The sequence below is a fragment of the Aquarana catesbeiana genome, linkage group LG13, assembly GCF_042186555.1.
Source record: "Aquarana catesbeiana isolate 2022-GZ linkage group LG13, ASM4218655v1, whole genome shotgun sequence".
In the NCBI taxonomy this organism is placed as follows: domain Eukaryota; kingdom Metazoa; phylum Chordata; class Amphibia; order Anura; family Ranidae; genus Aquarana; species Aquarana catesbeiana.
Genome location: NC_133336.1, coordinates 88,063,249 through 88,077,213, shown reverse-complemented (window position 1 = coordinate 88,077,213; position 13,965 = coordinate 88,063,249). Strand labels below are relative to the sequence as shown.

Below are 13,965 nucleotides of genomic sequence, written 5' to 3'. Positions count from 1 at the left end.
CAAGGTCACTGATTCTTACAACCATTGCCAGTGCCCTCGCCTGGGGTGCCCACTTGGGCAACAACCTGGGTCAAGGGGTCTGGACTCCAGAGGAAGCCAGGCTGGCCTCAAATCAGAGGGAGCTCCTAGCTATTTAAAAGGCACTAGAGGCTTTCTAAGCGCTTCTAGGGGGACACCACCTCAAAGTTCGTACCGACAATGTGGCTACGGTGGCATACATAGACAAACAGGGGGGGACCAAGAGCCTTTTCCCTGCAGCGGATCGCAGGCGAGATCTTTACTTGGGCTGAACCTGGCCTCAGTGTCGGCCATCCACCTAAAGGGGGCTCAGATATCCCTGATTTCTTAACCCGCAATCGAATAAAAACAGGACGAGTGGTCACTCAACCTTACCGGTAACTCATTTTCTAGGGGTCTTCCAGGACAGCCTGATTTCCCACCCGGGTTCTTTTGTTTCCCAAAGGGTTGTGGTGTTATATGTCTTGTGTTTTTGTTTTCCAGTGCCTTCCGGTGGTTCTTGAGGATTCTGAAGGGGAGGCCTGGAGGACAACCTTTTGAAGTTTGTGGTGAATGTGTTTCCTGTCCTGGAGGGAGGAGCACCATGTCTCAGTGGCTGTCCTGGAAAACTCCTAGAAATTGAGTTACCAGTAAGTTACCGGTAAGTCTAACTACTGTTTTCTGCAACCTCAGCTGCACAGATGAATGAATATGAAGCACCCTGATTCGTTCTGCTCATTCACAAACTGAAGCATAGTAAACCGTGTTTACTATGCTTCCGTGATGGACACAAGAGTGATTGGTACTTATTGCTCACTGTGTTTATTCAGAAAAGAAAGGGGCCAGTAAAATGACATGTTTAACGGCCCCTTCCCCTGCTCTGCATCCTGAAACATACCGCTGTGTGCCCGTGCCCTGTGTGCAGGAGAGGGGAGGAGAGATCCCAGCAGCGTTGTAGGGGAAAGAGGCACACGGGGGAGTCCTGGCAGCAGATAGAAGGGGCACATGTGCTAGGAACAATCCCCCTGCAGTGATTTGATGGGGCTCGGGCCCAGTACAGGAGGGCTGGCTTTACTGCCTTATCAGCGGTTCTGCTTGGAGCTCTAAAGCTGAAGGTCACTGGTGCATTGGTAGGCTACATTAGGGTCTACACAATTAGTGTTTACCTCAATCACCATTGATTTGGGGTCCACGTAGTTATTGTTTACCAACATGACCTTTGGTTAGGGGCAGGACTACTCTTGTGGTGCGGAAGTAAATAAGGTTTGTTTAGGAAACATTTCACTGCAACACCAAAAATAAGATTATCATCTATAATCTCTTGTACCTGTTTATGGTGTTACAATTTCCTGCATATCCAAAACCAAAATTGTATTGTATAACAGCTTCCAGTCCTTATATATAGTGGCTGCATTGGTGTTATTTTTTCAGACTAAGCTGCTGCATCAGTGCCGGGACAAGGTCATCTAGAGCCCAGAGTGGCATGCCAAACTGCGCCCCACCCAAGATTTATGAACATTATATAGGTTAGCAAAAATTCCCCTACAAAAACAATGAGCACTAATCTACATGCTTACCCCCTAAGCATGAATTTCCCCTCTCCCCAATACAAATCTGCCCCCTTGCTGAAATACCCCCTCTCAGCATAAATCTTTGCTCCCAACCCCCCCTAAAAAAAAAAAAAAAAAATCACCCCTCCTGGCACAAATCCTCTACGCCTAAATGTTCCCCTCCTAGTACACATCTTCTCTACCCCACTTAAAATCCCTCCTCCCAGCACAAATTTCCCCCAAATCCCCCTCCTGGCACAAATCTTCTCCCCCCCTCCCCAACACAAATCCCCCTAAATCATCACTCTTAGCCCCTCCTAAATATGCCCTCCTAGAAAAATACTTACCCCCTGCCACCTCCAAAATTCCCCCTTCCAACACAAATCCCCTCCCCCCAATCTCCTTGTGTCCCCCCCACGTGACATGATACCACAGTGCCTAGGGCAGCCGTCACTCGTGTCCACCCCTTGTCCCGGCCCTGCACTGAATCTAAAGACTTTTTAACTTTAATATATAAACATGTTTTTGGTTCAAATACACTTTAAATGCATTCACCCATAGCCTATATTTGTAAATAAGCTTTAGTCTACATCAGGCAGTCAGATATTTTATCCTACAGGAACCCTGGTGCCTAAACAACCCTGTCAAAGTTTCAGGTTCAGTAAATATATTTTATGTAATGCATTTTTAGTTCTGAGTGTTTGTAACTGCCTTGGCTGTGTTGGTGCTCATGTAGCTTTTCTATTATCCCCAATTGCTTTGCAAACCCTGGTTTCCCTGGTACACAATAGAAATGCAAAGGCCCACCTAGACTCTTCACCTCTTCAGGTCAAATAATTTGAAAAGGCAATGAGAAACCTTTTATTAGGACATCATTAATTCCCTAAAGAAAGTAAGAAAAAGTCTCACTCGCTGTAATAATTTGTGAACAGGGAGCAGATAGTATATACAGTACAATGATCACTTGCTGTCACTAACTGTAGCTCTCACTCTGATTGCGGTGTCTGAATGCACTCAGGACCCCCCAGTCCAACACATATTATCTGTGCTGACTTGGATGACAAATTCCCCCCTGCCCCGTCCTCCCCTGCATCCAGTAATTGGATGCGATTGTGCAGACCTTTTCTTCTTTGTTTGAGCTACAGTCCTATACCTAACCATTAAAGTAAAGCCAATCCTACTATTATAAGAAAAAAATGATCATGATCAAAAATCAAAAGAATGCTATCTTGTTAATAAAACCCATCCATATCACATTTGTAAGCGGGTGTAGAGTGTAGCGTTTTCACAGAGGGAGTTACACGTACTGACTTTCTAAACCAGGCAACATTTATTACCGGAGAGAGGGTAGTAGAAATAGTATTTACAGCAGTAAGGCACGTAGTTGTACTCCAAGCATGGAGGCACAGATACACAGCACAGTCACTTCTGATGTAAGCGGTAATTCTATTCGGCAGCACTATAGGCACTTTCCACTGACTGACACAGTATAAACCCAAGCACAGCTTGCGTATCTGTAGAGACTGCTATTCACACACATTACCCGGTACAACGGTATTCCTTCAGCAGATGGATATAGGCATCTGATCCGCTTGTCCCTCCCTCACAGCGAGGACACCGGATTAATTATCTGCAATGGGGAGTCTTTCATCTGACCAGGATAGGAACCCTGAACTATCCCTCACAGGCCGGAACACTCTCCCTATCTTCTCCTTACTCTCCCTGACAAGAGGGTTCCCTAACCCTGTCTATGTACACACGTAAACTGAACTAAACGTGGCTCGGCTTTCTTATATAAAGTATCCACCCAAAAATGGCTGACCAAATCTCCCGAGATTTGTTTGTCCTATCAGGACACCAGGCTTCTCCAAAATGGTGCTGGAGACAATTATAGAGGCCAAACAGCTCTGAACATATGTTCACATAAACATATCAAATAGGCTGGAAAGTGAGAATATACACTTGCTAACCCACTACCTCTTGCAGCCAACTAGGCTGCCCTGAACTACAGCTGCTTACACATTGACGTTTTCTTTGTGTCAAATATCCAGGATAGTCAAAAATGTACAAATAAGCTCCATTATGAAATGATTGTCTTAAAAATAAATGATCTACTGAAAGAAACTACAGTGTTGAGAACATGCCTTGCAAACAGTATTTAATATTGATGTCAAATTTCAATTTAGTTTTAGTCATAGTCTTTTGACTAAAATGCTATTTTAGTTTTAGTCGTATTTTAGTAATCTGAATTGTTTTAGTCATATTTTAGTTGACTAAAATCTCCAGTATATTTTAGCAGATTAAAATCGAATAGGATTAGTTAAATTGCAATGCATTATTTAAGCATTTCTCTAGCATTTCCAAACTCATTATATATTCCTGAAGTAAAAATCTAAGAACATGTAGTAGGGATGGGGAAGTAAATGGGAGTGGGGGAGGGCACAGGGCAGAGGGCAGAGGACTGGTCTGGGGAGGATGTTATTTTACACAGTGCTAACCTTGCTGGGAGGGGAAACACTCACCATGTGGTTTGCAGGGCATTGTTCCCAGGCAGCAGGCAGACAGAGGGAGCCTGTGTCTCTCAGCCAATACAGCTTGCCAGTAGATTCAGGGGACTGAGGCTTTAACAGACAGGCAGAGCTCCGAAGAAAGCAGAAGTTCAGGTGGGTAAAGGATCCCTCCCTCACATTTTCATTCCGTTTAATTTCGTTGATGAAAGATGGTATTGTGTAAAAAGGCTGTTAGATCCTGTCTTCTCCGACCCCCCCCCCCCCTTCTTCTACTGTCCTAACCCATCTCATTATAGAACAGAGCCTTGGGGTAAGCTGCACATGCTCAATTTGGTGTATGGCTAGAGAGTTCTTTTTTTTCTTGGGAGAGTGCATGTGATCAGCACAGGGCCAATCAGCACTGTCCAGACAGAGGTTCAGGGGTCCTGCAGCCTCATAGGACAGTCAGAGGAAAATGAAAACTTCTCCTACAAGCTTTACTGAACACTGATAGAAGTCACAAGACTGCTCTACCTGCTGATAAGAAAAGGTATTTAGAAGTTTATATTTACTAAAATAATTGCATTTCCATGTCCTGTGTACTGTGGGAGACCAGATATAGTGAATGCAGGGTCCAGGTTTTAGTAATACTTTAATTGAACAAGCTGAAGTTAGATGCTGATTGGCTACCATGTACAGCTGCACCAGATTTTGAATTTTTAGCACATCAAGCCCACAGACTAATATGGAAGGGCATTTAGAGGCAGAAAAAAAAAGTTGAATACCCTTATAAGTGACGTTTTTGATGCCCAGTGTGCATGAGGCCTACACGTTTAGAATATTATGACAATGTAATGATGATTATTCCTACTGCTGATGGGAAAAAATGTGTGGCAAGCAATCATACAGGGAAAAGCTCCCTTTGCCTCCGCTGCCTATAGGCACATATTTTCTAGCACTGTGGTAATGGCATCCCACTGCACTGTCGACATTTGGTGATCAAATAGCTAAATTCCAAAGCTCCTGCATGAGATAACCAGGCCTAGCAACGCCCCTTCAAATACCATGTATGAGACCTGACCATCCTTTGAAGACTACTGCAGGCAGATGTAGCTGAAACCTCAAACATAGGGAAGCAAGAGTTTTTGGCCAATTCTACCAGGAGCATTCATTGAGGACTGAGATAATAGTTTTGGATAGACGTAAAAAAAAACAGGTACAGGGGGTCCCCTAGTTTCAAACATCCGACTTACAAACGACTCTTACTTACAAACGGAGGGAGACAACAGGAAGTGAGAGGAAATCTACCCCTAGGAAGGGAAATTCACTCCTGTAAGAGCTATTATGGGGAAAAGGTGTCTCCACTGATGCTTTATCACCAAGGCTTGTTTCCACAACCCAAAATTTTCAAAATTCAATTGTCATTGGGACAGAAATCGGAAAATTGTATACTCACCTTTCTGTAATTTTCCTTTCCTGTCGTATCTTCATGGCAGCATACACTTTGGGTTGTGACTCCGCCCCTCACAACCTGATAGGACCACATAGCTATAAATTGTAAAGATGGCCCCCGCCCCAGTATTCTCCGTATATATCACCTTGGAAGGGAGGGAGATTGTATGCTGCCATGAAGATACGACAGGAAAGGAAAATTACGGAAAGGTGAGTATACAATTTTCCGTTTTCCTGTCGCATCATGGCAGCATACACTTTGGGGAGTAACTCGCAAAGACTGGGTGGGAATTCAAACTAAGTTTATCAACAAAGAATAGAAGAATTGGCCTGGATAATGGATCTTCCGAAATCCACTGTGGATAAGCAGGCGGAATCCACCTTGTAATGGGAAATAAAGGTGTTCCTGGAAGACCAGGTGGCTGCTCTGCAAATTGTCTCTGCCGAGACTCTACAATATGCCGCCCAGGAGGTTGCCACTGCCCTGGTGGAGTGTGCCCTTAAGCCCTCAGGTACCTGATGACTACTCAACGAATAGGCCTTTTTGATGGTATTCACCAGCCATGACGCAATGGTGCGTGAGGATGCCGCTTGACCTCTCCTGAATCCATGCGGAATGATTAGGAGACTTTCCGTTTTCCTGACGGATCTAGTAGCTGAAAGATATTCCAAGACATTACCCTTGACATCCAGTGGGTGAGGATCGCCCTGTTCCGTACTGAGTGCTGGAAGGTTAATCTCCTGGTTGAAGTGAAAAGATGAGGATACCTTGGGGATGAACCGGTCCGAAGGTCTTAAGACTAATCTGTCTGGCAAGACAACCAGATATGGATCACTGACCATTAGGGCTTGCATCTCTGACACCCTCTTAGCCGATGTTATGGCTATCAGAAATGAGACCTTCAGCGTCAGATCCCATAAGGATATGTTCTCATTAGGAAAGAAGGGCTCCTTAGATAGGGCTTCCAGTACGACTGAGAGGTCCCAGACTGGGAAGGAAGGTTTCCTAGGAGGCCTCAGCTTTAGACAGGCCCGCTGGAACTGAACCACAAGAGGATCTTGTGCCCATCTGACTCCTGTCAAGGCGGACAGGGCCGAGACTTGAACCTTTAGGGTACTTGATCTAAGGCCTTTCTCTAGGCCTAGTTGAAGGAATTCCAGGACCTGTGACACCGATGGTGAGGATGAGTCCCAACCTTGCTGTTGAGCGAAGGCGATAAACTTCTCCCAGACTCGCCTGTACGTATTATTCGTGTTAGGCCTCCTGGCCTGGAGTAGGGTATCCACCACCCACTGGTAACAGCCTTGCTCTAGGTACCTAGCCCTTTCAGTCTCCAAGCCATCAAATGAAGCTTCTCCGGGTTCGGGTGAAGAAGATGCCCCTGGGAGAGTAGGTCTGGTGACAACGGAAGAGGCAGGGGATCTGCCGTATTCAGCTGCATCAGGGTGGTAAACCATGGCCTCCTTGGCCAGAAGGGAATCACTGCCACCACCAGTGCCAATGACTCCTTGAGTCTCAGGAGAAACCTCGCTATGAGCGGAGTTGGAGGGAAGATGTATCCTAGATGGAAATTCCAGGGGTGCAGGAGACAATCCGTCCCCTCCGCCGAAGGGAATGGTATCCTTGATAGGAATCTCCAGCATTTCGCATTCTCCGGGGTTGCCGCCAGGTCTATCTCTGGTGAACCCCAAGTCCGGGATATGAGGGCGTAGGCCTGTGGGTTCAGAGACCACTCGTGGTTGGAGGTGAAATTCCTGCTCAGCGAGTCGGCCAACACGTTCTGGACTCCCGGAACATAGACTGCCCTTAAACTTGACAGGTTCAGTTGTGCCCACTCTAGAACAGAACGGACCTCCTGCATCATGGACCTGCTTCTGGTGCCCCCCTGCCTGTTGATATAGGCAACCTCAACTTTGTTGTCCATCCTCAGAAGAACATGCTTCTCGCTCAAGAGGGAGCTGAAGGACAGGAGCGCCTGAAATGCTGCCCTCATCTCCAACACATTTGACACTGCATCCTGTGTCCTGAATGGCCAGCGGCCCTGAGCCGCGTAGCCCTGATAGTGGGCTCCCCACCCCTGCAGACTGGCATCTGAGGTCACCGTCTCCTGGTGAGGAGAGATTATGTGTTTGCACCTTCTCAAGTTGCGAGGCCGTGTCCACCACAGCAATGATTGCTTCACCTCCTGAGGGATGTAAATCGACTGGGACATTGAGATACCGTTCCACTGGCGCAGAAAGGAAATTTGGAAAGGCCTCGAGTTCCATTGCGCCCACTGGACCATCGGAATGGTGGATGCTAAGGAGCCTAGGATACTGAGGCATGTTCTGACTGGTAGCCTCTTGGCCGAGATAGCCTTCTTCACCTTCTGAATTAGGGGAGGAATCTTCTCCCTTGGAAGCTCTACCGTGTTCTCTCTCGTGTCTAGCTCGGCCCCCAAAAATACCATTCTCTGAGTGGGGTGAATACTGCTTTTCTTCCAGTTTATCAGCCACCCTAGGGACTGTAAAGTGGAGACCAGGATTTCCCGATGCTGGATGAGAGACTCCTTGTTGTCCGAGAGAAGCAGGATGTCGTCCAGGTAATGGTGGACTCTCAATCCTCTCTCTCTCAAGTGGGCTATCACAGGCAATAGGACCTTCGTGAATGTCCTGGGTGCGGTGGAGATTCCGAACGGAAGACTTCGAAATTGGAAGTGCCAGCTGCTTATAGTGAAACGGAGAAATCTCTGGAACTCTGCGTGGATCGGGATATGCAGGTATGCGTCTTGAAGATCGATCGAGACATCCAATCTCCCCGATTTATCGCTTGGAGGATTGATTGAAGGCTTTCCATCCTGAACGTTTCTACCCGGATTGAGCGGTTGAGGTTCTTTAGGTCCAGGACAGGACGAAAGTCCCCTGATTCTTTCTTACTAGGAAGAGTGGGGAATAGAAACCTTGACCGCTTTGGGATGGTGAGACCTCCACTATTGCTTGCTTCCTTAAGTGAAGTGACCCCTTGGGGGGCGGTTTTTGAATGACAACCTGTGCCCGACCTGGATGGTGGAAACTGTCCATGGGTCTTTTATCAATTCCGCCCAAACCAACTTGAATCTTGTGAGCCTGGCACCCACTACCGCTGGTTGGGCAGGCGTACCTTCAAAAAGGTTTCTGTTCATTGGAGGCAAGAGTTTTGTTTTTTTGGAATTTGAGGAAGGACGTCTGAGGGTTCTTCCAAGTTCTCCTGTACTCCTTCCCAGGCCTATAGGACTTTGCATCCCTGTATCTTTCCGGGAGATTGCGCTTGAAGAGAGGAGCTCTTTGTTGTTTTGGTCTTCTGTCTGAAGGGATAAGACCTGACTTCCCGCCTGCCACTTTGGATATTGCTGTATCCAGCTTTGCACCAAAGAGGTTAACTCCATCATATGGAATCCGGCACCAGTTAGACTTTGAGGCCGGGTCGGCCAACCAGGGTTTAAGCCATAACGCCCTCCTGGCCATTACAGTAGCTAACATGGATCTTGAAGCGGACCTAATGGTATCCACAGAGGCTTCCGCCACAAAGTCCCCTGCGAGACTGAGTTCCTGTAGGGCTTTAATGATCTGGTCTTGATCTGCGCCTTCGGCAACGAGTTTTGCGGTGTTTGCTGACCAACCGGAAATAGCTTTCCCGACGGCGGCCAGTGCCACTGCTGGTCTGCAGGCACCTGCCCGCAAAAACGTAAGCCCTTTTAAGGTCCGTATCCACCTTTCTGTCCAGCACATCCCTGAACGTCACTGCGTCCTCAATGGGGAGCGTCACGTGCCTGGCTAGGCGCATCAGAGAGGCGTCCACCACTGGAGGGGAAACCAAGGGAGATACCTTGGGCTCTTTTAGAGGATACAGCTTAGTAAGTCTGTTGGAAAGACTAATTTTCTTCTCCGGATTCTGCCATTCTTCTTTAATAAGCTCATCCAGTTCCTCTATAAATGGAAAGGCTTCAGGCACCTTCTTGAGATTCGGGAAATACTTCCTCTGTTTCTGCTGTACCTCCTCAGGTTCCTCCCAGTTTATCGCTTCCTTGACCGATTTCGCAAAGGGTCCTATGAGCGAAAAATCAAACCCTGCTGACACCTCCAGTTCTTCCTCGTCTGACGGGAATTCTTGTTCCCTTGACGTGCTGGGATGAGATGGTGAGGCGCTCAGGGCTGTAGCCTCCGCATCTGGAGTTGAGACATGCAGCGCAGGGACTCCGGTAGGTTCTATAGTGACCAGCTCTTTCTCCCTGGTGGCTTCATCCATACATCTGCGGCAGGCCAAACTGTCTGGTAGGGCTGTGGCCCTGCATACCCAGCAAGCATTCCCCGCTGGACGGGAAGGATGTGCAGGAGACTGACGTCTACGTGCAGGAGATCTTCTGTAATGGGAACGTCTATGTCTAGAGTAGGAACGGCTCCTCCTACGGCAACCCTGTGGATTGAGCGACTTCTGCCGCGTGAACGGCTTCGCCTATGACTGGAGCGGCTTCTCCTGCGTGAGGTCTCTCTTCGCCGTGATTTTGACGACCTTGATGACCTGGTAGGGATGACCAATTAGGCAGCATTAATACGATCCTGCTCTCTTTTGCAATCTTCACTACTTACCATGGACATCCCCCCCCCTTACCTATTGGGCTGATGGTGATCTGCTGGGGCAGCGGTCTCCATGGAAAGGAAACTGTGATACACCTGGGAGAGATACAGGCAGGTATAAACATGCAAGCAGACAATCAGGGGTACCAGGGGAAAAGAGAAACACTTACCCCAAGGAGGAAGCGTCAGAGGTGAAGCAGAGCTGATAACAGGGCTGATAGCACTGTCAAATAACCTCAGGAAACTGGAGGAATCAGAAAATGACAGTATGAGCCTTTTAAAAGAACCGCCATGGCCGCCGGGGTCACGTCCCGCCTGCGCATGCGCAGTAGCGCCGAGCCGCGCTCTGCGCCACCTTGGAACCTGGCTGCATGCGCGGAAGCGCCTAGACGCTCGTCCGCACAGGGGGAGAACAGAGGAACCACAATGCCCAGAAAGACACACTATAAGATGAGAAAGGCAAATGGAGACCGCTGCACACAACTAAGCCTATTTAAGGCTTATACTGGAGCCGCACATACCCCTGAGATCACCAGAGTGGGGTTCCTTCCATCTAGCTCGTTTAGAGGCTGTACAGGCAAGGACTTCCACCCAGGAGAGGCTAGAACCTGGCTGGGGCAAATTCGGTAAGGGGGTGCTTCTGAAATCTTCGGTCCTTCAGGTGAGGAAAAATAAGAGAATACTGGGGCGGGGGCCATCTTTACAATTTATAGCTATGTGGTCTTATCAGGTTGTGAGGGGCGGAGTCACAACCCAAAGTGTATGCTGCCATGATGCGACAGGAAAGTGAGGTGAAATCTTCTGAACAGGGGCACAGACAGCAAAACAAATGTCACAGGGGTGTTAACCCTTCCTTATGCTATCCAAAAAGCTTAAAAATATTTTTTTTGGCTGGAGCTACACTTAAAAAATGTACCTGTTCCGACTTACAAACAGATTCAACTTAAGAACAAACCTACAGTCCCTGTCTTGTTTGTAACCCAGGGACCCAATGTACTTATATATCCATGGAAATAACCTGTGGGAAGTTAGCACAAAAACTACATTAAAATCATAATAAATTTGGGGTAACATTTACCTGTGCCCTTCTGTAGTACTGCTTGGTTATTGTCTGGTACCTTTCTTGCCCAGCCGTATCCCTATAAAAAACAAAAGCACAAAATGTTTCCTGGTTAACAGATTAAATAACAGATGTATAAAATGTCAGTTACTGAAGCGTGTAAGATAAGCATTATTATGTCAGCTCTTCAAACCCTGCCTAGAGACTAAGATCACATTATGGTAAATCAGATACTTTCACCCAAAGCCACACGGCTTTACACGATGGACGTCTTGACACAAACAATGGATATACATAGAAATTGATTATTATTTCATCCCGATGCTCAGTCTAGACAGATACCTGAGCACAGATGACAATCAGCTTTCCTGCATGTTTAATTTTCCACACTGTGAGCATTCCCTGTGCTGTACGGAAACGGTTATTCCTGAACTCCGCATGCATATGAACATCCAGCAAGTTAGCTGGCCAGCTACAGGCAACTGGGAAACACCCAACTACTTTATATATATCTGGACAAAAATAACTAATAAAAAAGCTACTGTAGAGTTTAAACAGATGTGAACATGGAATTTTTAATCAAATGGAATAAAATATACAGTACATTAAAGCCCAGCTTTGGAAATGTGAAAATCATCCTTTGCATGTGTTAAAGAATATGTTAACGCCAGCATTTCATATTCTGATATGTGCCTGTTCTACCATGTACTTGTGTTAGGAAGTACAGTAAAACCTTGGTTTGAGAGTAACTTGGTTTAAGAGCGTTTTGCAAGACAAGCAACATTTTAAAATAAATTTTGACTTGATATACAAGCAATGTCTTGATATACAAGTAGTGTCATGTCACAACTGAGTATAAGCCCTGGTTCACACTGGTGCGATTTGACAGGCGATTTGACTTGTCAAATTGCCTGTCAAATCGGCGGCAATTGCACCGTCCTAATCGGTGCGACGCTGCATTTGTTGCGCCGCAACGATTTCAAAAAGTAGTTTTGTACTACTTTTTGCAATTTCAGGTTGCGATTTCCATTGACATCTGTACAGAAACCTGCACAGATGTCTGTGAAATCGCAGCTGAAATCGGGACTGACATGCTGACAGCTGAACTCGCACGGCTTCATTCCCGCAGCTCAGTGTGAACCTGGGCTAAAAGAGAAGTGAGGTGCCTCTAAGTGTAGCCATATGGTTACATTTAATGAAGGTACAACATTTAGCAACTCACATGGTTTTTGGTATTCCCGAGTGTGGCTCGGGGTTCATTTTCATTACCATTAGCGGTAACCCAGAGCCACACTCGGGATTGCTTTGTAGATTCCTGGTACAGGTAACTTACTTTGTCCCCAGGATACTGCATTGTCCCCTCGCTGTATCCTCCGCCCAATGTTCTGTGTTCTGAGCTCCGTTCCCTGCAAGCGCCGCGACGCATGGGGGTGGAGTCCGGCAGCAGATTCAAAAAGTACAAATAACATAACACATACGGTAATGTAATCTTACAGATTACAGTGTACTGTATGAAATCATTTCATCTCCCTTTTGTCCCTAGTGCTTTGTCCAGTGCCCTGCATGCAGTTTTATAGTGATTCGTGGGAAAATTAATTTTATTATTATTATATTATTATTATTTATAATTATTTATAGTTATTTATTACATTATAATTTATGATCATGTTTCAAACTTTATCATACTCGGGATGTCTTCTCGACTCTTGTTTGGACAGATTTAAGTGAGTTACTCCTAAGAATTACAGACCTACAATTTAAAACGCCAAATTTCTATGCAAAACAATGTACCGCTTTGAGATTCAAAATCTGACATAATTATACTGCCAGGGAGGCTACAAGAGGCACATCTAAGTATGCAGTTAGTTATCTGGGGTAAATCTGTCCACATAAACCATCCTCCTCACCGCCATCGACGAAATCCTTTCTACTCTGTGCTCCACGAGAGGTTCAAGCCACGCTTTCAGGTCGCTCTACTGCAGGGTAGTCCTCCCGGTCACTTTTGCAGACTGACATTGGTGCGGAGGGCAGTATATGTGGACAGCTTTACCCCAGGTGCTTGCATACTTAGATGTGCCTCTTTTAATAATCAACTATGTGAGTTGCTAAATGTTGTACCTTCATTAAATGTAACCATATTGCTACACTTATAGGTGCCTCTCTTTTCTTTTATACTCTGTAGCTCCTGCTGGATTTTGCTTCTAATCCCCTTGTGGAGGCTTCCGTTTGTGGATGGACATTTTATGGTTACAAAACCTTGCTATAATCTTTTTATATGGACTATAGACTGAAGGACCTATGAATAAATGGTTGTGGAACAAATCATTTCAGTGCTTTGGATTACAAGCATGTTTCTGGAACAAATTATGCTCGCAATACAAGGTTTCACTGTATCTTGTTCTCTCTGTATTGCTTCATTTCTGTGAAATCCCTGCTGTTCCTGCAAGTCCATCTGCATTCCTTCTTCAAACTGACCACACTAGACAAAAAAACACATTCATTCCAGCGTGGTCAGTTCTCTGGCTGTGCTGGGAGAACAGCTTTCCTGTCCTTCAAGATCGGTGTACTGTTTCTCAACCACTAGCACCTTATGTAGCTGAGTAGCTGAGAACAGATGTTAGGTGATCACCTATTAAAAAATAGTATTTATCTTGTTTTTTTAAATAGAGTGTTTTGTCTTTCATTTCTATTTTAAACTGAATGGGTTGTTTTATGAGATAAAGGTTTAACCTACCTGATTCTCCGCTCCCCAGCAGATGATGCTCCCCCAAACTCCAGCGGTGGACACTGCATTGGCCTTGATGATGTGGAGACCTTAGACCGT

General features: G+C 46.1%; 1 protein-coding gene across 1 annotated transcript in view; it reads right to left on the bottom strand.

Annotated features, from left to right (window-relative positions):
* The window catches only part of RAB15 (RAB15, member RAS oncogene family), a 147,818-nt gene that overhangs the window by 72,550 nt on the left and 61,303 nt on the right, over positions 1–13,965 (bottom strand). The window contains exon 3 of the mRNA XM_073609972.1: positions 11,160–11,220. Coding sequence (XP_073466073.1) covers positions 11,160–11,220 — 61 coding nt within the window. The remainder of the gene's footprint in view (positions 1–11,159; positions 11,221–13,965) is intronic.